At 38.1% G+C, this 26,566-nt stretch overlaps 1 protein-coding gene across 1 annotated transcript; it reads right to left on the bottom strand.

Annotated features, from left to right (window-relative positions):
• Positions 1 to 310: 310 nt before the first annotated feature.
• On the bottom strand, positions 311 to 26,275 carry LOC128703629 (palmitoyltransferase ZDHHC6). Its single transcript, XM_053798364.2, has 10 exons — positions 25,533 to 26,275; positions 24,304 to 24,382; positions 23,363 to 23,544; positions 21,408 to 21,492; positions 19,585 to 19,748; positions 17,996 to 18,130; positions 17,101 to 17,232; positions 14,254 to 14,334; positions 8,940 to 9,127; positions 311 to 7,269 (listed from the first exon to the last, which is right to left on the bottom strand). Exons 2-10 carry the CDS (start codon positions 24,356 to 24,358, stop codon positions 7,059 to 7,061), a joined length of 1,233 nt encoding a protein of 410 aa, XP_053654339.2. The 5' UTR covers positions 24,359 to 24,382; positions 25,533 to 26,275; the 3' UTR covers positions 311 to 7,058.
• Between the last annotated feature and the right edge of the window lie 291 nt (positions 26,276 to 26,566).

Here is a 26,566-nt window from a genome sequence, read left to right as displayed (position 1 = left end):
ACTATACAATACACTACTGTATAAACACTTAAAAATTTGCCAGAAATGTTATAAGCGGTGCAAAGGTGACATTAAAACAATGTCAAAGATACTTGACACAAACTCACTATCACTATAGTATGCTCCTCACTTAGCGATGAATTCATTTACTGATGTGGTCTTAGGAAAGGAATTCTGTCATTAAGTGAGGAGAGGCTGTATTTTATTCTTCTTCTTCACTTCAGTTACGTTAAGATACAAACAGTCTTCACAGACATTTTTATGTCCTACCTTCAGGATTCATCACCACACAGGACAAGAAAACTCATACTTGCTACAAACTGATTCATTCATTTTCAACACTTTGTACAAACTTGAGTTATATATGCCATGCCTTATAGTCAGAACTTGCCAACTTTGTTTATCGTACAATAACTGGAATAGAAGAGCACAACCTATATTTTCACTATAACTGCAATAACGTGTCAGCACATCACAAAATTATTATAATGCATATCACTGATGTTAAATGATGGCAACTAAAGTTTGGGTATCTTAAAAAGGCCTATGAAGGATTAAGCTTTACAGTACAATATACCTCAAGTTTAGTCTAGGTTGCTAAGTTACTTTTGGCGAATAATATAAAATTCACACACCATGTTAGTTCACATGAATGTATCCATCAAGCCAAAAGGAAAATTATAGACAAATTATTTTGAAGAAAACACTACACGAGGCCTGGTCTCAGACCGGGCTGCGGGGGGTTGTTGTCCTCCGAAACCCTATCCAGGTATACATTGGAGAGAAGCAGTTACGATGATGTTTTGATCTGACTTGGACCATTTACAGTCACACTAGCGTGACTTTGTAAATGGTCCAAGTTTGATGGAAACGTCATGGTGAGCTTCTCTTTCCTATATGTCCAGGTTATTTGTGTAGTGTTCCAGTCATGGTATTGTGCCTCTTTCTTTATTTTGAAGAAAATTCAGCTTGTTTGATTACTCTGGCTAAAAACCCCGACATATACCTTGCATTTTACATAATTTATGCTTCAAAACAAACATGGCGTCCTTGGGAAACCGATAATATATAAGCTCACCAGCTGATTCCAAAATTGATAGAGTCAAGTTGAAAGCTACATTTTTTATTCTAATTAGAAGGGAAGCGCTTAACCCACAGGAGTCATATAACGCCTGATGAATGGGAGGCATTTAGGTTTGATCCAAGGAAGAGGAGGATAAGTCCAGCTACTTGGATCAAGAGCTCCACACTAACATGAAGGCACCTCTCCTGAGGGACAGAAAGTTACAGAGAAAGTATTTTAATTCAGACCTATAAATACACAATTTTTTTTTCTGGGGCTAAATTTAATAACTGACGCCTTCTTTAATTAATAAATACAGATCTTATGAAATTGCTGCACATGAATTTTAAATAATGACAAGCCATGCCTGAAGTGCTTTGCAATATAATCAGTCATTATAATCACCAATGGAAATAGTCCACTGAATTCCAAACAAAAATATGCAATGTTTCAGTTTTTCTTTCACAAACATAATAAACCTTCGATTTAATTGACTTCGGAAATATGGGACAAGCTCTTCTGTGTTAATTGATTGGGAGACAACAGACAAATCCATTGATTACAGAAGTGTCCGTTATTGTTACGATAATGGCAAAACAATTTCATACCTATCTCCCACAATTGGCATTACTGGACACCCACTTTTCCCTAATAGTCCACTAAATCAAGGGTTTACCAATGTCAGTTGAAAATTATATTTACAAGACAAGGCTAAAATCATGTTTCCTTCAGTGCTGATACAGGTGAAATTATTTATTATGCAAAAAATTATTTACAGTACAGAAGGGCCCTGCTTTACAGCACTTTGCCTTAAGGCATTTTGCTAATGCACAGGTTTTTAATTTTATCTATTCTTCATTGATTCAGATTTCCTGCAATAAATATATTAACCACTCACTATAAGCTAGGTATGTAAATATTTTAAGATAAGTAATGTGTGTACTGTATATGCATTTTTAAGGCCTAGCTCTATTGCTCACTTAATATACGATAGCATAAACATGTTATCAGGCTTTTATATGTATTTGAAAGTGAAAAAAACAAGGCTATGATTCACTTTACAGTGATTTTTGCTTTACAGCAGTAGCCCAGAACCGAACCAGCTATACAAGCGGGACCCTACAGTACATTATTTTTGCCACCAAATCTGCTCTTCTACTGCTTACCCCATGCCTATCCTGTGGATGGTATCACTAATACATTCGGAGGGAAGGGCTAAAGCCAGAGGGGTCATACACCACAAGAGGGATTACATTGTATGACCCTATAGGTAAAGCACCCCCTCCCCCAATATAACATTAATACAACGGAGTATTAATAATAAAACTGTCCATAGGACAAGTATGGGATGCACAGTGAAGAAAACACTTGTAGCAAAATTAATGTAAATATTTTTGCATTATATTAATATTATTATAGTCAACACTAAGTGCTAAACCCACCAGGGTCATACAGCATTTGCATTATAAATAATTTTTCAATGCTCTCTACAATAAAATCTGTACAAAGACAAACATACAAGTGCAAAACAAGTTTTATTAAGACATTGTTTTGCTCTGTGTATAGCTTTATCATGACCTGATAAAGCTCTGTAGAGAGCAAAACACTGTCTTAACATCATCTTGTTCTTTGTCAGTAATACATTTCACCCTTAATCAAGAATCACAGGCAAACAACATACCATTTGCATACTAACTAAAACACATTCAAACTATAAATACTCAAACCATATGATACTCTATTTTAATTACTATCATACAGGGTTAAAAACTTAGCTGCTAAAAAAAGCATCAAATTCCCCTGTCCCGAAGGTCTCTACAGACACACCTATGATTACGAATTCCATGACTGAAATGTTAAAGCCAGAGTCTAGAGCACAGAAAGCAGCATTCTCCAGCTTCCTTACTGAGGGAATGCCATGACATGGCAGGGAGGTGGATTCACATACCCTTCAGCATAAGAGGGTAGTTCAAGTAATTTATTAAATTTCTTGCAGACAAGGCTGATCATAATGTCATGCTTTTGACAGTAGCTGGCGGAGTGAAAATGTACCCTGGAACCTCTTTCCTCAAAACGACAAAAGTAATTACCTCACAGCCCTGGCAGAATGAACCAGCCCTTTGATTCTGTTCCCCCAGATATTATCTTGAACCAATAACAACAAATTTATTGGGTAATCTCAGTTCACACCAGTCCTAGCTTCCATTATTATTCAATTCAGGAAATTATTAAACCCATGTAGGTCAATCAACACCAGATAGCAAAGGGATGGCAGACATTAAAAGGGCCAAAGGTGTGTGGGTGACCGTAAGGTCAAAAGGAAGAAGTCATATTTAGTGTAGTAAATCAATTTCAGTTAAAAATTCATTGAGTATGAACATAAAGACAATGATGAACAGATAGCAAATGAGGTCTGCATGCTTTTTGATAAATTGCACAACCTATCAAAAAGATACTGGAATGTCAGTGTCTGGAGGGAGTGAAGGGTGGGAAATAGAGCCTTCTGCTATACTATCCCATTTTTAAAACAAAACAAAAAAAAAAGTTAAAAAACTCTCCTATGTGCGAGTTAAAAAAAGTTAAAAAAAAAAAAAAAAAAAAAAAAAACTCTCCTACGTGCGAGTTATATATGTATTGTTCCAATCATGGTACTGTGCCTTTTTGTTGTTTCTAGTTAAAAATCCTGGTGTTGAAGCCACACTGAGACCTGCCTCAAGAAAGTGTTAATTAACTTCTAATAACAGGTGTACTTCAGGCAAAAATAAAATTAACCATACTAAACAATATGGCACTACTAATGTTCAATACAAACAACAAAAAGATGCAAGGAATAAATAGTGTGTATTGCTTACACTGCACTATGAGTCTAAAACTATAACAAATGACGAGGCTGGCAAAGTAGCACTGTGGATAACAGCAAGGAGAATGTACAACCCTGCTGTGAAGATACTGGCCAGCTGCAAGCATCAGCCATAGACCATGTGACCAGGAAATGTGGCTGCATATTCCACTGCATCAGAGGATCTGGAACCACTGATGTACACAGCAGTATTATCTGAGAGTGATTGGAAATTATGATTGGCAGACAGCAACCGCCCAGGGAGGTACTACCGTCCTGCCAAGTGAATGTAAAACGAAAGCCTGTAATTGTTTTACATGATGGTAGGATTGCTGGTGTCCATTTTTCTGTCTCATAAATCTGCAAGGTTTCAGGTGCGTCTTGCTACTTCTACTTACACTTAGGTCACACTACACATACATGTACAAGCATATATATATACACACATCCCTCTGGGTTTTCTTCTATTTTCTTTCTAGTTCTTATTCTTGTTTATTTCCTCTTATCTCCATGGGGAAGTGGAATAGAATTCTTCCTCCGTAAGACATGTGTGTTGTAAGAGGCAACTAAAATGCCGGGAGCAAGGGGCTAGTAACCTCTTCTCCTGTATATATTACTAAATGTAAAAGGAGAAACTTTAGTTTTTCCTTTTGGGCCACCCTGCCTTGGTGGGATACGGCCGGTGTGTTGAAAGAAAGAAAGATTGGAAATTATCAAGGAAAAGCGAGCACTAGTAAAATGCATAGAAGTGAGACTATGAGAGTGGAAGGGAGAAAAGGAAGACAGTAAAAGAAGATCAGAAAGCCAAGTTAGACCTATGAAGTCCACAAGTCTCTAGGTAATGATTCAGTAATTATAATAAAGAAAAGCAAAAAATGAAGCTTAAATTTACTAATGGCTGTGAAAATTCTATTGGATCATGAAGACATTGGGTATCTCAATGATCTCATAATGAAAGAATAGAGCATATTTAACTATATATATAGATCTTCAACTAGTGACAATTAAGAGGTCTCCCTTGCCAAAGCACATGAATGATGAATCTCATCTAGTCCTATGTTCATAGTCTAGTTTAGATAAGACTAAGGCAGAAAATGGAAAGTATCTAGTGGCCCCAGAAAAAACTGAGCAAGTTCAGTTTACGAACACAGTGTACCTCATTTCTAAAATGTTAGAACTACTGCAGTCTTCCACTGGAGGGAAAACAATATTATCACACTAAATCTGATTGAGGATATGTATTAGAAACAAGACCACTGATGTGTACAAGTGTTGAAGACTGGGAATGTATACTTCATCGGCTGCCATAGGCAGGTACCTTCATAAGGCAGATGTAAGTTTCAAAAAAGTGTCTATCATATATATTTACAGGGTTCATCAGAATGAGAAGTAAAATCCAATTCAATGGGACTTCCCTGTAAGTTTAGAGGTCAGAATGAGCTATACCAATAGAGTAGGTTAATTTCACACAAGCACTGTGAATCACTGGAGTATGTTGAGGCATGTACTTGCATAATAATTCCTGTAGCTTTTATCATGCTGCACTCAGCGCCAGGTATTGCCAGTCATAAACACAATATGCATGAGCAATTACTTGAAATCACACAAGTAATAAACAATACAACTGTATCAGAAGCAGCCACACGAGGCTTGTTTTAAAAGAATATAGTTGGAGGATTGTCATGGCGCACTGTGTGAAAATGTCTCCCGAGGCCCATGGAATAGCAAGCAGTAGTTGTGAAATGACAAAAAGACATAATAACTTAACAATGGTGGCTGTGACAGTGGAAACGGTCCAAGTGGGACCAAAATGTCGTTGTAAGCTCCTCTCTCCTACGTGAGAGTTATACATGTACTGTTCCAGTCATGGTATTGTGCCTTTTTGTTGTTTCTAGTTAAAAATCCTGGTGTTGAAGCCACACTGAGACCTGCCTCAAGAAAGTGCTAATTAACTTCTAATAACAGGTATGCTTCAGGCAAGAATAAAATTAAGCTCACAGACTGCCTGAAGATGGAGTAAAGTTGTACCATTAACAAAACACTGAAAAACCATTTAGTTATTTATGCCTTTAACATAAAAGGTTACTAACATTATTAATTAATTTGCTGCAATCACCACAATTTTCAGCCTAATTAACATTTTAATACTAAGACCAAATTTGCTAACATTCCTAATTAACAGTGGACCTCCACACCCCAAGTTTGTAAGCTTCTTAGTGTGCTTTGATTATTCTAAAATAATTATTAGTGCCCATCTCTTGGAGAAAACAGTGCACAACCCTAACCAAAATTTGCCAAAATGTTTCTTTCAAAATGTGTTCAATGGATCTTCCCACACACACAAATTTCTTCTTTCTAAACATTCTTATGAATATGATTTATAACCAATTTAATGATATTTAAAGAGGTCTGGGCTCTGAAATGCAGCTTCTGCTGCATTTCAGAGCCTAGGCAATCAATAAGGAAATCTGGCATCAGGCTGGGCTGCTTGGGTAGAAGAATCCTTGAAAATGTCAATAGAATACGTTCACAGGATGGATAAGAAGTGCACAATAGTAACTTCACTGGCAAAATTTAAAATATAAATCTTGATTCAAAATTCAGAAAAAAAAGTGATCACCCTTGGTCAGTGTGACATACTGACTTAAAATGTGGATATGCCAATTTTAAGAACAAAATTACTGAGGGGGGGGGGGAATAAATAAAAGAGTACACTTATTTACAGATTCTAAATCTTTGGTGTCCACAAGCAACATCTTTTTAAAGTTCTTGACTGGCTAACAATTAATTAAAAAGCAAGTCACTGTAATACAACTAATGTAATTCAGTGTCCTGCAAATGGAATGAATTTCATGAATTTAAAAAATACAACTTTCCTATGCTGATTTTCTATTCTATTGTTTAAAAAACTATAAATAAGATTCCACAATTTTATATGACAGCATTTGTATCTATAAGACCAATATATTTCTGTATTAAACCTATATACACCAAGTTTCCACTTACGCCTATTCAGTGAACAGATGGACCATTTCTTGTATATAAATGTAACTATCCAAGAAGAATTAATCACATTACAATGGTTAGAACAATTCATAGCCCTAATTTGAAGGAAACCTTGGATGACTGAGTCCATCCAGGACACAAAATAGAATATCACCGGATCTTCTTGTTGTCCGCTATTTTCTGACTTTGCTTTTGATTATTTGGAACATGAGGCAGTGAAGGACTATCAGTATCATTATCCAAACTGGAGACTTGCACGGCACAGCGACGGGGGAACCATCCTCTGTGACGGGATGAACTGGTACCCTGAGGTGCTGCCAATATCTCTTTTAAATTGATGCGTTCACCATAGAGCCAGTACCTGGAAAAACATAGTTTATTACGAATTTGAAAGTTATGTTTACATTTAAAATGTACATTGAAATATTTTTTTGACAGGAGTGACAACTGCAAAATAGGAATGACTCATCATCAAATGCTAACTGGTCAGAGACCAAGCTGCAATTAGCAGATGGAGGATCAAGTCTCCACCACTCCTTGCACCAAATGACCCACATGGGTTCAATGCTACCTAAACTACTATACAATTCATATCTTAATGACAAGTTTAAAAATAAAGCAGTGAAGAGGTATGATTAACACTAAAATGTGTGAGGTACAGTACTGTAATACACAAGGCACTAACCTGCTCTGCTGATGGAAGAAAACATCTTCTACACAAGAACAAAGTAAAAACACAAATGGATCACAATTCTTATAGAAGCAGTCAATAGAAACTAAGGTACTGTACCCTTCCCATAAACAGAAAACTATGTAAAATACATGGCAACTATAATTTCCTCAGTAAGTACAGGTAGGTACCAATTTACAGCGCTTCACTTTATGATGTTTCGCTAATACAACAGTTTTCAGTTATACCCAGTCTTCATTTGTTCAGACTTCCAACAATAAATGTAAGAACCACTCACTATAAGCAAAGGACGAAAATATTTTAAGACAAGTAATGTACATACTGTATTTGCAATTTTTAGGCCTAGTTCTATTGTTCACTTAATATATCATAGTGCAAACATATCAGGCTTTCATAAGCATTTGAAAGTATAAAAAGGCTATGTTAACTCAGCAGAGATTTTCGCTTTACAGCAGTGGCTCAGAACCTAATGTGCTGCATAAGTAGGGCCCTCTTGTACATGCTTATACTAATTCCTTAACTTAAATAGGATTACAGCCTCAGTATAAAAGCCAATCCTACCCCTCAACCCTTAGTTAAGAACCCAATTAAACAAATTAATCATAAAAACAATTAGCTTGAGGTATTTTATCAGCTATTTTTTCACCAAAGTTTTTTCTTTTTTGGGTAGCCCTACATTGGTAAAAAAAAAAACTCTTAGAAAGCTACATATTCTATATGGTACATTTTTTTTCAAATGGAATTTAAAAAATGAATCCATAATTAAATACATCATACTATGAAGGCATTTTCACATATTCAATTCTGAATCCACTTTTTCAAGTGCATTAACCAAATAAATCACAATATATAGACAAGCTTTACAAGAGCAGTTATTATAAATGAAAATAATGGTAATAATAATAACCAAATAATACAAATAATTAATTACAATAATTAACAATAATTATTAATAATAATAAACAATATAGAGTATATAGACATGCAAGATTTCAGGTACATCTTGCTACTTCTACTTACACTTAGGTCACACTACACATACATGTACAAGCATATATACACACACTCCTCTGGGTTTTCTTCTGTTTTCTTTCTAGTTGTTGTTCTTGTTTATTTCCTCTTATCTCCATGGGGAAGTGGGACAGAATTCTTCCTCCATAAGCTATGCGTGTTGTAAGAGGCGACTAAAATGCCGGGAGCAAGGGGCTAGTAACCCCTTCTCCTGTATGTATTACTAAATTTAAAATGAGAAACTTCTGTTTTTCTTTTTGGGCCACCCCACCTCAGTGGGATACGGCTGGTGCGTTGAAAGAAAGAAGAGTATATAGAGCGGCACTAACTTTTTCCATCGTGTTACTAAGACTTCATCGCCAGGCTGAAGAGGTATCCGAGGTTCATCAGTGCAGGGTGGGTGACAACACACTCCAAGACCTTTCGTGCACGGAAACCACCAGCCGGAGAAAGCCTCGACTATCTGATACTCCCGGCTTCGTGCACGTTTCTCTGCCTTCTGTGCTAACTGTTCGATCTGAAAGATAACATTTATTTCAGTACTCTACATCAAAATTCTATCATCCTGTTCTACAAGAGTGAAATTAAAGATTTTCTGCACATTTATCTTAACAGTTCATGTTCCAGTAAATTTTTATTCCAGTATGGCAAAACAGGTTACAAGTTTTTCCAGTAAGCCATGTATCTTACAGGTGATAACTAAAATGCAAGGAACAAGGGGCTGTAACCCATTTAAGCTTGTAATTACTACAAAGAAAATAAAAGAACATTTTCATGTTAGGGTTTTGAAAGTGCATGTATTGAGTATATATGATGATGAACTGATAATTAATGCTGTGAATGAAAAGAAGTTAGATGCCCTAACACAGAGCAAAATAAAGTAGAAGGGGAGAAAGAATTTTAATAGGTAGAAGTAAATGGGACTAAGGTAGATTTATAGGTTTTTTTTTTTTAACACACTGGCCGTCTCCCACAGAGGCAGGGTGACCCAAAAAAGAAAATAATAAAGTTTTTCTTCTTTTTACATTTAGTAATTTATATAGGAGGAGTTGCTAGCCCACTGCTCCCAGTATTTTCAGCCACATGGCTCACGGAAGAAGGATTCTTTTCCACATCCCCAAAATACATATCTCTGAATTCTTATAAGTACAATTAATATGTTTATATGAATGTATGTCCTAGGTAGTAGGTTGGTAGACAGCAACCGCCCAGGGAGGTACTACCGTCCTGCCAAGTGAGTGTAAAACGGAAGCCTGTAATTGTTTTACATGATGGTAAGATTGCTGGTGTCCTTTTTCTGTTTCATAAACATGCAAGATTTCAGGTACGTCTTGCTACTTCTACTTACACTTAGGTCACACTGCACATACATGTACAAGCATATATATACATACCCCTCTGGGTTTTCTTCTATTTTCTTTCTAGTTCTTGTTCTTGTCTATTTCCTCTTATCTCCATGGGGAAGTGGAACAGAATTCTTCCTCCATAAGCCATGCGTGTCGTAAGAGGCGACTAAAATGCCAGGAGCAAGGGGCTAGTAACCCCTTCTCCTGTATATATTACTAAATTTAAAAGGAGAAACTTTTGTTTTTCCTTTTGGGCCACCCCACCTCAGTGGGATACGGCCGGTTTGTTGAAAGAAGAAGAAGAATGAATGTATGATAAAAAAGTAGTACAAGGGAATATTAGTAGACTGGTTGGAAAAGCAGCTACATATTACTCAAAGACAGGCCTTTACAATACAACATTGTAAACAACTGCCAAAATACCAAGTGCCAAAAATTTGCCTTATGCATACAGTGTTCCACATCAGTAAACATAAGACAGTGCAGAATAAACTACAGTATTACTTCACCTATGACGAGAGGAAAAAGGTGAGTGGTGCACTGAGGAGTCTGTGGGGACAAAGAACTTTATCCATGAAAGCAAAGAGGGTAATGTATGATAGTACAGTTATACCAAAGCTCTTGTATGGGTGTGAGGCATCGGTTGTGAATGTTGCAACAAGGAGAAGGGTGGAAGCAGTGGAGATGTCATGTCTGAAGGCAATGTGTGGTGTGAATATAATGCAGAGAATCCTTGACGTGCTGTTGGAGTGTGAGCAAAGTAACATTTATGAAGGGGTTCAGGGAAACCGGCAGGCCAGACTTGAGTCCTGGAGATGGGAAGTACAGTGCCTGCACTCTGAAGGAGGGGTGTTAATGTTGCAGTTTAAAAACTGTAGTGTAAAGCACCCTTCTGGCAAGACAGTGATGGAGTGAATGATGGTGAAAGTTTTTCTTTTTCGGGCCACCCTGCCTTGGTGGGAATCGGCCAGTGTGATAATAAAAAAAAAAAAAAATATATCCGTAGTTTGGAGATTAGGAGGTGTGGGATTACCAAAACTATTATCCAGAGGGCTGAGTAGGGGTTATTGAGATGGTTTGGATATGTAGAGAGGAAGGAAGGAAATAGAATGACTTCGAGAGTATACAAATCTGTAGTGGAGGGAAGGCGGGGTAGGGGTCAGCCTAGGAATGGTTGGAGGGGGAGGGGGGTAAAGGAGGTTTTGTGCATGAGGGGCTTGGACTTTCAGCAAGCATGCATGAGCGTGTTAGACAGGAGTGAATGGAGACAAATGGTTTTTAGGACTTGACGTGCTGTTGGAGTGTAAGCAAGGTAACATTGATTCCTGGAGATGGGAAGAACAGTGCCAGCACTCCAAAGGAGGGGTGTAAATGTTGCAGTTTTATAACTGTATTGTAGGCATGCCTCTGGCAAGACAGTGATGGAGTGAATGATGCTGAAAGTTTTTCTTTTTCAGGCCATCCTGCCTTGGTGGGAAACGGCAAAAGTGTTAAAAAAAAATTACTTCACCATATGCTGAGTGTCTTTTACAGTGATCACTACAAATTCATTTGGGGTTACATTTGCAGAAGCACCACAAAAGTAGAAAATGCCAATAAAACAAAATAAAGCCCAAATAACAAATTCTGTCCCAGATTTGGACTAATTTTTTGTTTCAGATGTCATATTTCTGTACATAAGAACATAAGAAAGGAGGAACACTGCAGCAGGCCTGTTGGCCCATACTAGGCAGGTCCTTTACAATTCATCCCACTAACAAAACATTTGCCTAACCCAATTTTCAATGCCACCCAAGAAATAAGCTCTGATGTGAAAGTCCCACTCAAATCCAACCCCTCCCACTCATGTACTTCTTTCTTTCTTCTTTCAACACACCGGCCGTATCCCACCAAGGTGGGGTGGCCCAAAAGGAAAAACGAAAGTTTCTCCTTTTACATTTAGTAATATATACAGGAGAAGAGGTTACTAGCCCCTTGCTCCCGGCATTTTAGTCGCCTCTTACAACACGCATGGCTTACGGAGGAAGAATTCTGTTCCACTTCCCCATGGAGATAAGAGGAAATAAACAAGAATAAGAACTAGAAAGAAAATAGAAGAAAACCCAGAGGGGTGTGTATATATGTGCTTGTACATGTATGTGTAGTGTGACCTAAGTGTAAGTAGAAGTAGCAAGACGTACCTGAAATCTTGCATGTTCATGAGACAGAAAAAAGGACACCAGCAATCCTACCATCATGTAAAACAATTACAGGCTTTCGTTTTACACTCACTTGGCAGGACGGTAGTACCTCCCTGGGCGGTTGCTGTCTACCAACCTACTACCTATAACTCATGTACTTATCCAACCTAAATTTGAAACTACCCAAAGTCCCAGCCTCAATAACCCAACTAGGTAGACTGTTCCACTCATCAACTACCCTATTTCCAAACCAATACTTTCCTATGTCCTTTCTAAATCTAAACTTATCTAATTTAAATCCATTACTGCGGGTTCTCTCTTGGAGAGACATCCTCAAGACCTTATTAATATCCCCTTTATTAATACCTATCTTCCACTTATACACATCGATCAGGTCTCCCCTTATTCTTCGTCTAACAAGTGAATGTAACTTAAGAGTCTTCAATCTTTCTTCATAAGGAAGATTTCTAATGCTATGTATTAATTTAGTCATCCTACGCTGAATGTTTTCTAACGAATTTATGTCCATTCTGTAATATGGAGACCAGAACTGAGCTGCATAATCTAGGTGAGGCCTTACTAATGATGTATAAAGTTGCAGTATGACCTCTGGACTTCTGTTGCTTACACTTCTTGATATAAATCCCAGTAATCTATTTGCCTTATTACGTACGCTTAGGCATTGCTGTCTTGGTTTAAGGTTGCTGCTCACCATAACCCCCAAGTCCTTTTCGCAATCTGTATGGCTAAGTTCTACATCATTTAACTTATAAGTACTAGGGTTATGGGCACTCCCAAGCTTCAGAACCTTGCATTTATCTACATTGAACTGCATCTGCCACTTTTCTGACCAAGAATAGAGTTTGTTTAAATCCTCCTGAAGTTCCATAACATCTACGTTTGAATCAATTATCCTACCTATCTTTGTGTCATCGGCGAATTTGCTCAAATCACTAGTAATTCCCTCATCAAGATCATTGATATATATTATAAACAACAACGGGCCCAAGACTGATCCCTGTGGAATGCCACTTGTTACAGATCCCCACTCGGAGTGAATGGAGACGAATGGTACTTGGGACCTGACGATCTGTTGGAGTGTGAGCAGGGTAATATTTAGTGAAGGGATTCAGGGAAACCGGTTATTTTCATATAGTCGGACTTGAGTCCTGGAAATGGGAAGTACAATGCCTGCACTTTAAAGGAGGGGTTTGGGATATTGGCAGTTTGGAGGGATATGTTGTGTATCTTTATATGTTTATGCTTATAGACTGTTGTATTCTGAGCACCTCTGCAAAAACAGTGATAATGTGCGAGTGTGGTGAAAGTGTTGAATGATGATGAAAGTATTTTCTTTTTGGGGATTTTCTTTCTTTTTTGGGTCACCCTGCCTCGGTGGGAGACGGCCGACTTGTTGAAAAAAAAAAAAAAAAAAAAAAAAATTAATATGTAATAGCTCGATTGACAGTGCACTTAGCTCACACAGTGAGGTCCGTGATTCGATCCCAGGTATGGGTGGAAATATTAGGATGTGTTTCCTTAAGACACCTGCTGTCCATGTTCACCTAGCAATAAAATAGGTACCTGGGTGTTAGTAGACTGGTGTGGATAGCATCCTGGGACAAACTGACCTAGTTTGCCTGAAATGCTCTGATAACAAGGGGCTTTCTGTATAGTAGTATGTCATTGATGCCAGTTAGGCCTGTATACCTTATACTTATACTTATAGAAATAAAGATTATTATTAAAATCTTATTAATACCTATATTTATAAGAAATAATGACCACAATAAGGACTTGAATCCTGGAGATGGGAAGTATAGTGCCTGCACTCTGAAGTAGGGGTGGAGATATGTTGCAAATTTTTAACAGTAGCATCATCACCTCTGGCAAGACAGTGATGGAGTGAGTGACAATGAAAGTGTTTCTACTTTTTTGGGTCACCCTACCTCAGTGGGAAACAGCCAATGTGTTTAAAAAAAATGAGAGATTTGGGGATGGGAAAGCTGACAAGCCATATACATGTTGGATAATCAGAATCCACGAATACGGAAGCCCACTAATATGAAGGGACAACTGTACTGTAACATAATGAGGAAGACAATTACTATACATACTGTGAGAGTATACTGGTTGCAATCTTCATGCACTGGCCACACAATGCCATCTCCATTGGGTTCACACCACACATTGATAACCTAAAAGGAATTAAAATATAGGTAATAACAAATTTTATAGGCATTTTTCCATTACATAAATCCTCAATTAAAAACCATGAATTTCATTATATGCTTGTATCAGTATCTGAAATTATGAGAAGGTCTAAATATTGTACAGGCTAAGTCACTCCATGCTATTAGTCCTCAGCTTACACACACACACACACACACACACACACACACACACACACACACACACACACACACACACACACACACACAACCAAATAACTGCTGCAGCATACGGGCGCCTGGCAAACCTGAGAATAGCGTTCCGATACCTTAATAAGGAATCGTTCAAGACGCTGTACACTGTGTATGTTAGGCCCATACTGGAGTATGCAGCACCAGTCTGGAACCCACACCTGGTCAAGCATGTCAAGAAGTTAGAGAAAGTACAAACGTTTGCAACAAGGCTAGTCCCAGAGCTCAGGGGAATGTCGTACGAGGAAAGGTTGAGGGAAATCGGACTGACGACACTGGAGGACAGAAGGGTCAGGGGAGACATGATAATGACATACAAGATACTGCGGGGAATAGACAAGGTGGACAGAGATAGGATGTTCCAGAGAAGGGACACAGGAACAAGGGGTCACAACTGGAAGCTGAAGACTCACAGGGACATTAGGAAGTATTTCTTCAGTCATAGAGTCGTCAGGAAGTGGAATAGCCTAGCAAGTGAAGTAGTGGAGGCAGGAACCATACATAGTTTTAAGAAGAGACCATACCCCGGCCGGGATTGAACCCGCAGTCAGAGAGTATGATAAAGCTCAGGAAGCAGAGAGAGAGAGGACCTAGTAGTAATCAGTGAAGAGGCAGGGCCAGGAGCTGAGTCTCGACCCCTGCAACCACAATTAGGTGAGTACAATTAGGTGAGTACACACACACACACACACACACACACACACACACACACACACACACACACACACACACACACACACACACACACACACACACACACACACACACACACACGATTGTCCTACGAAGAAAGGTTGAGGGAAATCGGCCTGACGACACTGGAGGACAGGAGGGTCAGGGGAGACATGATAACGACATATAAAATACTGCGCAGAATAGACAAGGTGGACAAAGACGGGATGTTCCAGAGATGGGACACAGACACAAGAGGTCACAATTGGAAGTTGAAGACTCAGATGAATCAAAGGGATGTTAGAAAGTATTTCTTCAGTCATAGAGTGGTCAGGCCGTGGAATGGCATAGAAAGTGAAGTAGTGGAGGTGGGAACCATACATAGTTTTAAGGCGAGGTATGATAAAGCTCATGGGGCAGGAAGAGAGAGGACCTATTAGCAATCAGTGAAGAGGCAGGGCCAGGAGCTATGAATCGACCCCTGCAACCACATATAGGTGAGTACACACACACACACACGTACTCATATACAACAGGCCTAGTGTCTAATCGATATGTGCCTAGGACAAAATGGTAACTAACACACACAAACACACACACACAAACACACACATATACACAAACACACACACACACACACACACACACACACACACACAAAAAAAAAAAAAAAAAAAAAAAAAAAAAAAAAAAAAAAAGGGGAACCAACAGATGCTGACACTTTCTCCCAACACTCACACAAGTCTGTTCTCAATGTGCAGATTATTCAAGAGAAAAGAGGATGGATCCTACCTCAGTGGAAGATGGCCAGCATCAAAAAAGTAATCAGAAACTGCAGAACACAGGGGAGAATAAAAAACTATTACAGTAAATGGGACATTTCCTGTATGAAAGTAAAATACAAAGTGTGGAACGAGCTAAGCAATAACACAGTGGAAGGAGATTCCATACAGTACAAGGCTTTAAAACTAATTCATAAGTCAAAAATTAAGAAGTGGGAACAAGATCTAGAGCTCATCCCTGTATTAGTAAGTATATAATTTACAATATGCAAATACACATACACAAATACAAGAAGATATTCACGAGCTGGTTGACATACCCAAACCACAGACCAGGCAGGGCAAACCCCACCCGGTCCTAGGTTTGTTTGCAATCATGTATGTGTATAATCATGAATCATAATGGGAAACTAATTTTTCTGTTCGCTGTTATGAAATATTGTGGCAGTTGTTCTAAGATAGAACTGCATACCCCATAGCTAGTTGTATCATGAGCAGAGCACACCCTGTGACAATAACCCACCATACACCACCAGTCCTGACATACCCAGTCATCATCTCTGTCCTATATCACACACATCAGTGCAGCACCTCTTGGGTAAGGATGAAAGAATTATTATGTTTAGACATTAAAAGAATTAAAAATATTTAAAACAGACAGCAGATCTTTCATACTTGAAACCAAACATGGTAAACACTAGAAGTGACTATTACCACAATAGTAGTAAAACATTCACTCAAGTATTTAAACTACAGTGAACCTCTGATATAATGAACCTCAATGCAACAGAATTCTGAAATAAACAAAATCCACTGAGTGACCTTTACTTTAAATTCATTTATTTTCAATGTTCATTATAGTAAATTGGTAATTATATATACAGCCCTATATTAGGTATAGATAACTTCAGTGCTTTTAATGCAATTTCTTACCATAATTCTGATTTAGCACACTCTGAGAATCCCCCTTATTATTATTATTATGTTATATTGCAGAAATTACCATATTTCACATTGTTTGGATCATCAAGGAAAATGTACATAATTGATTATTTATTAAACAAATAAAACAATTTTAAGAATATACCTGCACAAAATTATTCCAGCGGCCCAAGTTGTAAGGATATATAAATGGCTTCTCGGTTGAATCACGGCGATGAATGGCCTTTTCCAAAATCCAATCCTCAATGCCTGTTCTGTTTCGAAGAATCGCTCGTATCTGTGATATTGATCAAGACAATTTAATTACAACTGACAAAGACTGCTACTTAATAAGTCCCATCAACTCCTTAGCTGCATCTTTTGATAATTATATTTTTTTTTAATAACACATCGGCCGTTTCCCACCAAGGCAGGGTGACCCGAAAAAGAAACACTTTTATCATCGTTCATTCTGTGAATGATGGAGTGAATCTCTTGATATTTTCCGCCATGTAATTAATTCCTTTCGACATCAGTATACCACAGCATAAACCTGTACAATAGCTATTGGTATGGTACACCCTTGAAACATGCAAGTTTCCAACAATGTGTTCTAAGACTTTATTTCCATTACTTTAATATTGCTGGAATAGAAACAAAAAAGCAAGTGAATGTCTATGCTCACTCACTTTTATTTCCCAGGAATATTATTATGAATAAATACATGAATCTTTTAAGTCTTTCAGGGAGAACTTCAACCAGCATGATCAAAAACCTAAACTCAGGAGAGGAATCTGCAATGCTTCAGTCCTTCCTGGACCATTGTTAAGCTATGACTTGATAGTCCTGGATGGATCAAAACATCATCACAAGGTTTCTCTTCTAAGTGCTGTTTTTTTGGTGAAGTGTTCCAACTACGATATTATGACTTTATATTCTGAATCTGACATCAGTGATTTCACATAATATAGATACACAACCATATCCCCAATAAAACTTCTATGTAAACCAGGAAGCAACCATACAAATGCCATCATGGCAGCCATGATATGTTGACTGACCTGGAAGTACAGAAGCATGCCCACAGCTAGCACTACACCAATAGCCAGCCCCAAGACAAACATGCACATCACCATTCCCCATAAGCTCATGTAGATTATGGGTTCCATGCCAGTGCCATAGTAGATATACCATGTCTGCAATATAAAAGATTATACTCAATGCAAATGGCAAACCCACAGGGGTCATGCAGTAAGTTTATTCAGGTATACACAAATACAGTTACATAGAATTATCATACATAGCAGCATATGTGTAGAGAACCTGGGATAACCCAAAAAAGTCAGACAGAGTGACTTATTTCCATTGGGATGGGAATTATTATTATTATATTCATGGGGAGAATGCTGAACATGTACGGGAAATGGAAGGTACTCAGGATCAATTCAAGAAATTGGAGCAAAGGTCCAATTCCTTAGATTACGATCCCCTCACCAGCATCAAGGAATCTATCTCAAGGGGATAAGTGGTAGCTACTGTAATTAGGTTTGATCCAAGAAGTGAGGGACTGATCCAATTACCTGGATCAAAAGTCCTTCACTGGCTTCAAGGTAACCCCCTCCCACCACCACCACCTTGATGGGTCTGCAGGCACAGAAGCAAAGTAATAACATTGTAATCAGTCTGTCAACCTTGGAAAAATAATTTTAGAGGTGAGGCATGAACGTCTCAATGACGTAGCAGGATGCAGGGACCACCAGTAGAAGTAAGGAGGCAAGAATCTGAGGAGCACTACAACTAGCCACCTACTGGGAACTGAACACCTCCAGCAATTCCTATGCAGCTGCCTCTTCATCTCTTAACACTTCATTTACATCTTGATCGTGCATATCTTCCAAGCCATAAACTCTCACAGTCCTTGCCAGAGCCACCTCCAGCATCACTATTACTCTTGGGTGCAACGGTTAATATCCAGAGATGAGATAGGGTGATTGAGATATCCAAAACTGTAAGTAACATTAATGGCAGTGTAGAAGCAAAGTTGTGCCTCCCTAAACATTCTCCAACCTTGCTCACAACTGTCCATCTTGGTTTGGAAGAGAAAATTCTAGAATGTAGTACCAACATTCTGCATGTAATATGATGCTATGGAAACCTACTGGCAGATAGTACCAAAATTTTTCAAGTTTTAATGGATTCCTTCACCTTTTATGGCACGGAATATCAAGATTTTCTGGCACTATCTAAATTTTTGGTTTCACTTTTCACTGGCATTATAAGGAGGGTTTACTGTATGTGTACAATAACAATTATAGAATAAAAAACAATAATTTTTAAACTTAATACTTAATGGCTATCTCCCACCAAGGCAAGGTGATCCAAAGAAAGCATATTCATCATACATTCATTCAATCGTTATCTTTCCAAAAGTAAGCCGACATAATTAAATTAGCCTCCATATGCAACATCCCCACCATCCCTCCTTCAGAGCACAGGTATTGCCCTTCCCATTTCCAGAAATCAAATCTGGCTATGTGGGTTTTTCCTGAATCATTTTTAAAAAATAGTTTTTCAAACTGACTATACTTGCAATGCACAACTCTATGTATTGCATGATACAATGAACTTGTGTATGACACTGTACACTGACCCTGTGTATGGCATGATAAATGGAGAGAGCAAGCACCACAGAGGCCTGAGCACATCCCAACACGGCAAACAAGAGAAAGAGGGTGAATGACCCATGGTTCTTGTGACCGACACAGTTGTTAATCCACGGGCAGTGGTGGTCCATTTTCATCACACAACACCCACCTGAAAAAAAACAAAGCTATGTAAATAAAAAAAACCCATATCCAGTTTGTTTAGCATTGTTTCTGTGTGCAAATTTATCATACAAAATGATACCAACAACATAAAAATTGATGACAAGAGGGTGAAAAAAATGGTCTAGTTCCTGATGTATTTACATAGTGGTTATAAACTGCTTCACACTACAGCTTCAAAGTAACAGATTCTAAATGTAAATACAGTGTTTCACAGGTGTCTGATTTACTCTCAAACTCTATAGTATAAGCAGCAGACAAATATATGATAAATTACAAAAAAAAAAAAAAAAAAAAAATGCTAAACAATCAATGAAAATACAAAATAAAACCAATGCTCAAACCAGTGCAACTGATCAAGTTAGTGGAAGTTAATTTTGGATGGATATAGATATGTATTTTTATAAGTGAAAAAAAAATACCTATTTGTATAGTAGTAGTTATTACAGGAGCAGAGCTAAGCTCATGTTCCCATATCAAGTGTTTAGTCTGATATACAGCTGAAGAAAAATTTTTAATTCCATAACTTTTGCTCAGATCTAACAAAAATTTTAGGATAACCCAGTAGTGGTGCTGAAAATTAAAAAAAAAAAAAAAGTGAAATTATAGGATAACCCAGTAATGGTGTTAAAAAAATGACATTATTTAAAAAAAAAAAAGCCTAATTTTTTTTTTCAACAAACCAGCCGTATCCCACCGAGGCAGGGTGGCCCAAAAAGAAAAACGAAAGTTTCTCTTTTTAAATTTAGTAATTTATACATTTGGCATTTATAAATTTGGCAGTTTGGAGGGATATGTTGTGTATCTTTATACGTATATGCTTCTAAACTGTTCTATTCTGAGCACCTCTGCAAAAGCAGTGATAATGTGTGAGTGAGGTGAAAGTGTTGAATGATGATGAAAGTATTTTCTTTTTGGGGATTTTCTTTCTTTTTTGGGTCACCCTGCCTCGGTGGGAGACGACCAACTTGTTGAAAAAAAAAAAAAAAAAAAAAGGGGGTTACTAGCCCTTTGCTCCCAGCATTTTAGTCACCTCTTACGACACGCATGGCTTACGGAGGAAGAATTCTGTTCCACTTCCTCATGGATAATTCTGAATTAATCTTGGAAACATTTGCTGAAAACTTATGTCTGGTGTAAATCACAAACCAGGCAACCAATAGCAAATACAGTGGACCCCCGCATAACGATTACCTCCAAATGCGACCAATTATGTAAGTGTATTTATGTAAGTGCGTTTGTACTTGTATGTTTGGGGGTCTGAAATGGACTAATCTACTTCACAATATTTCTTATGGGAACAAATTCGGTCAGTACTGGCACCTGAACATACTTCTGGAGTGAAAAAATATCGTTAACCGGGGGTCCACTGTATTACAAGTTGCTTCACACACATCAATTCAATAAACATCACATCAATATACACAAATAACCCGCACATAAAAGAGAGAAGCTTACGACGACGTTTCGGTCCGACTTGGACCATTGACAAAGTCACAGTGTGACTTTGTCAATGGTCCAAGTCGGACCGAAACGTCGTCGTAAGCTTCTCTCTTTTATGTGCGGGTTATTTGTGTATCGTTCCAGTTACGGTATTGTGCCTTTTTTGTTATCACATCAATATGTTAAATGCTGGGAAGAAACTCACACTTGCGGCAATGATGGGAGCGTGGAGCCTTGTAGCCATTGCATATTGCACAGAACTGAAGAAACTGTTGGTCATTTTCCTTTTCCTGCAAATATAATAAGAAATTTTTGACCCATACCAAATTTTCACTAAAATCAAAATAAATTTGCAATTAAAATAAAATTGTATAGAGTATTGTACAAAAATAGAACAATTCAATAATACAGAATAGCAAAACCAGGCATTTTAATCTTATTTATGCTTATAAACTAATTTAGTATTTACAATTCTCTAAGAAGCAACAATCCACAAAATATGATAATAAAAATTAAAAGAATTAAATAAGTATCACTTAATTATGTATTCTACAAGATCTATTATTAAAGAGAAGAAAGAAAAATACAGTACGGTATATTAAAAGCATAAAGCTGTAACTGATATTACTGTACTTTATATACAAAGTAAATACCACTCAACACATTCAAATTACAGAACATGCTTCCATAATACATCAGATGCTATACAAACATCATATGTTTACTTCAATGTCACTTGGCTTACACACTGTGTATGTTCTGAGGGATGTCTGTCTCTCAATGAGCAAGCTCTGAGAGCAGCAGTGTATATACAACAATGTGTATATACTTCTGTACCATATACTTCTCAGTATATGGTACATTGAGAGTTTATACAATGATAAGTATATATCTCATTATAAATAAGTACTCTACAATGAGAGTTTACCATACTCTCTATTTTAGGGATAAAAGTACATATTCTTGATTTCTGGTGTACAGGTGAAAAGCAGCTTTACTGACCCTCATACAATTAATAGGCTTTGAACCTAACTCAACCACTGGTCTACTTAATCAAGTATTTCTCTAAACAATTCACTATATCCCACAAACATTAACTTAAATATGTGGGTTTTAAAACCATCACCAAATTCTGATGCTATTATTTCAGCCATTACAAAACATTCACACAAATAATTCAACATACATCACCTTAAGATAGCACACATCAGCACAAGCAAATTTATGTATAACAAAACAATGAAATCAAATTAATACAATTTCTTTGAACACTACTTTCTTCTACATGATCTTCAACAAAAAAACAGAGTATATTTTTAAAAATTCTTATAAATCAGTAATGGATGAATGGCTTAGAAAATACCAAAATAATTAATATACATGTGTCTGATCAATGTGTGGTGTGACTATAATACAGAGAATTCATAGTTTGGAAATTAGGAGGAGGAGCGGAATTGCCAAAACTATTACCCAGAGGGCTGAGGAGGGGTTGTTGAGGTGGTTTGGACATGTAGAGAAGGAGGAATGAAATAGAATGACTTCGAGAGTGTATAAATCTGCAGTGGAGGGAAGGCGGGGTAGGGGTCAGCCTAGGAAAGGTTGGAGGGAGGGGGTCAAGGAGGTTCTGTGTGCAAGGGGCTTAGACTTCCAGCAAACATGCATGAGCATATTAGATAGGAGTGATTGGAAACAAATGGCTTTTAGGGCTTGACGTGCTGTTGGAGTGTGAGCAAGGTAACATTTATGAAGGGATTCATGGAAACTGGCAGGCCAGACTTGAATCCTGGAGATGGGAAGTACAGTGTCTGCACTCTGAAGGAGGGGTGTTAATGTTGCAGTTTTATGACTGCAGTGTAAGTCCACCTCTGGTAAGACAGTGATGTAGTGAATGATTATGAAAGTTTTTCTTTTTTGGGCCACCCTGCCTTGGTTGGAGATGGCCGATGTGTTAATATAATAATAGTGTCTGATCAAAATAAACAGTACATATAAAGGGGAATAATAATGTTATCAACAAAGAGGTCTCTAGGCATAGAAAAACTGTATGTTAGGATGGATGTGCAGTAAACATGTGTTGTTTGGGACTTGCAGAAGAAAGAGCATAAATAATTTCAAAAGAATGAATATGAGATTTTAAAATAGAAGCATCTGTGCACCAACCGGCTTCCAGTGGAGTGGTAAATTCCCAGGTCCCACATACATGGCATGCAGGAAGCAATACAATGTGAGAATTGCACAGCTCATGAAGGTGAAGAACAGGGTTGTCCCACCCCAGGAGTCATGCGGAGCCCACCACTGAGACAGGCAACTCACCGTTGCAAATGTTACCGACTTTATTATACCTAAAAAAAGAATTAAGTGTTAAAAGAAACGCAACAGCACTTTTACTCAATACTGTGTATGTATGTGTGTGTGTACACACACACACACCCTGTCCAAGGATTAATTTCATGAATTAAATCTGATCTTTCAATCTTTACCAAAAGAAAAATTTTATGTTGGTATTATTAACTATATCATAACATTACAGGTGTCTCCTCACTTGGAGCAGTGAATGAGTTCCAAACCCATGGCAGCTGTAGTAATCTCAAGCAAGTTATCAACATTTAACTCCTCTCTACAAGAATCTTCAGTATGTTTTGGAAGTTATACATATCACCTAACAGCAAATTTATAACACGTAGGGAAGTAGTGATAGAAATGGGGCTCCATGTACACTAAGTTTACATTAAGTGAGCTAGCATAAATAAAGAGCACATATTAGAAGTACAGGCAATTATTTTCATGAATTACACAAATAACCCACACAGAGGAGAAGAGCTTATGATGACGTTTCGGTCCGACTTGGACCATTTACAAACATCAACGTAAGCTCCTCTCTCCTATGTGTGGGTTATTTGTGTATTGTTCCAGTCACAGTATTGTGCCTTTTTGTTATTTAAAAAACATCAAATTTTTATCCCACTTACACTGCAACCTACAACGTAATCACCTCAAACAATGCAGACAGGCATCATTGTAAAATATAAATTTTAGGACAACACCTGGTAAAAAATATTTTTCAAGGTAAAAATATATATGAAGTTGTGAGAGTGACTTACCAAGAGCAATGAGAGGCCCCCAGTGACAAACACGCCTCAAGGGTCCAACGCACATACTGAATCCTCTACACTAAGCAAGCTGAAACGATGAAAGGTGTTATAAGTATATTGAAAAGATCCCGGGATAGAGAACAAAGGCTCTCAATGAAAATAAGTCATGGTATAATGGGTTTTTCAGGGGGATAACCTGGGTTACTAACCCTCCTTTGATATACCTTTGAAGAGCTTCAACAGTTTCTCTACTCTCTGAGCCCGGCCATGGGCCAGGCTCGTCTGGTGCTTGCCTGGTCAACCAAGCTGTTGCAGGTGGAGGCCCTGGTTTAATAATCCAAATAAAACCATCAGGTTTTCATAGTTTTAGAACTAGCTACCACCGAGCCATGAGCCACCCTTATGCACCTCAGTATAACATACAGTATATAAATATATTCATCATCGCAAATCTTAAATGCACATAAATCCATTTGTCAATATATTAAAAGTCTATAGTACACATTTTATATATTTTGAAACATTTCACGTATTTTTATGAAATCGTTTGCAAATTCCATAAAATATACGCTATTATTGAATACTTAACATGATTTTTAAAATATACATGAAACAAAAAAAAAAGAAATAAAGAAAAATGTGCTAAATGATTTTAGTCATAACGGTATAGAGATAATATAAGACTTGAGGGGATTTTTAACCCAGAGGGTTAGCCACCCAGGTTAAGATATGATAGATAAGATAACCGTAGATAAGATAACCGAAGATAGATAAGATAACCCAAGAAAGTCAGTACTATTATTATTAATGGGGAAGCGCTAAACCCGTAGGTGTCATACAGCACCTGGGAAATGTGAGACCATCATGTTTGATGCAAGGGACGGGAAGCTCCGATACCCTTGATCAAGAGCCTTTCACTGTCATCGAGGGCATTTTCAATTTAACTGGGAAGCACCAAATCCGTAGGGATCATGCAGCACCTAGGAGGCACTCAGGCTCGACCCAAGGAAGGCGGTGGCTGGTTCTAGTTCCTTGGATCAAGAGCCCCTCACCAGCGTCAAGGCAATACCTCTTCAAGGGCAGGAATTCGTAAATTCGATTTCCTGCCGAAATCAACTCTTCTTCTCCTAATATTACGTGGTGTTCCACCCACCATTATCCCTCCTCCCCACCTCCATCATCATCACATATTCACCTTCCTCTCCCTCCATCATTTCAACTAAATACCACCTCTATACCTGTCAGAAATGGGGATAAATGAGGCACTCTCGAGCTTCCTACTAGGCCGACATGAGAGCCTCGAGATCCACCAATCAGTGATCACCTCCCGTGACGTCACATTGTTTACAGACACAACAAACCTAAACAACGAGCAGATACCAACCTAAAGTCAATTTTTCTCATAATAATATAATAATTTTATTTCTATAAGCACATGCACAAGATATACAGACCATAGCTGACATCAATGACATACTGCTATATAGAAAGCCCCTTGTTATGCAGAGCACTTCAACCAAATTAGGTTAGTTTTGTCCCAGGATGCAACCCACACCAGTCCACTAACACCCAGGTATCAGTTTTACTGATGGGTGAACATAGACAACCGGTGTAAAGAAACAAGCCCAATGTTTCAACCCTCGCCGGGAATCGAACCCGGACTCACGCCGTGTGAAGCGAGAGCTTTAAGCACCAGGACACGGGGCACCGTACAATATCTCTCAGTACAATCCCAAACAGGCGATATATCTGAGTCTGTGTCTATATGTCTATAGTCTATTGTTTGTCTACAAATATTTTTCTGCACAGTGCAAGACAAGCATGGAAATCTTCAGCTCAAGATCTTTCACAAGACTTCCTACGTCATCAGGAGCTATGCAATGTTGCAAGAGTAGCAACAGGTAGGATGAGATGAAGTTTTCTCAGACTGGATGGCATCACCATGCTATCTTACTCTTGAGAAAAGCTTCCTCTCATTCCACCTGTTGCTACACTATTGCAACATTGCATAGCTCCTGGTGACGCACGGAGACGTGTGAAAGATCTTGTCAAGCCGTTACGGTTTGACAAAGCTCCTGGAGAGCGAAACGTTGCCACAATAAAATGTCACATTAGTTGCACTTGTGTCCTTTTACCTAACAGGGAAAAAATGACCACTTTAGGTCATACTGCTGCCCTGGCTTCTCGTCCCTGTGCCCTGGGCGTCTTGGTAGTGGTTCATCATCCTGGGCGTCTTGGTAGTGGTTCATCATCCTGGTGCCCTGGGCGTCTT

This window comes from Cherax quadricarinatus, chromosome 76 (assembly GCF_038502225.1).
Source record: "Cherax quadricarinatus isolate ZL_2023a chromosome 76, ASM3850222v1, whole genome shotgun sequence".
In the NCBI taxonomy this organism is placed as follows: domain Eukaryota; kingdom Metazoa; phylum Arthropoda; class Malacostraca; order Decapoda; family Parastacidae; genus Cherax; species Cherax quadricarinatus.
The sequence above is the reverse complement of the archived record's forward strand: the minus strand, read 5'-3'. Positions and strand labels throughout refer to the sequence as shown.

Bases quoted from the DNA above. Each gene is read 5' to 3' on its own strand.
- LOC128703629 (XM_053798364.2), bottom strand. From the start codon at position 24,358: ATGTGCGTTGGACCCTTGAGGCGTGTTTGTCACTGGGGGCCTCTCATT. The intron at 17,233-17,995 runs GTCAGTCAACAT...TCAATATCACAG, and splicing joins GCATGCTTCTGTACTTCCAG to ATACGAGCGATTCTTCGAAA. The intron at 14,335-17,100 runs GTATATTCTTAA...AATTCCTTTTAG, and splicing joins GCTGGAATAATTTTGTGCAG to GTTATCAATGTGTGGTGTGA.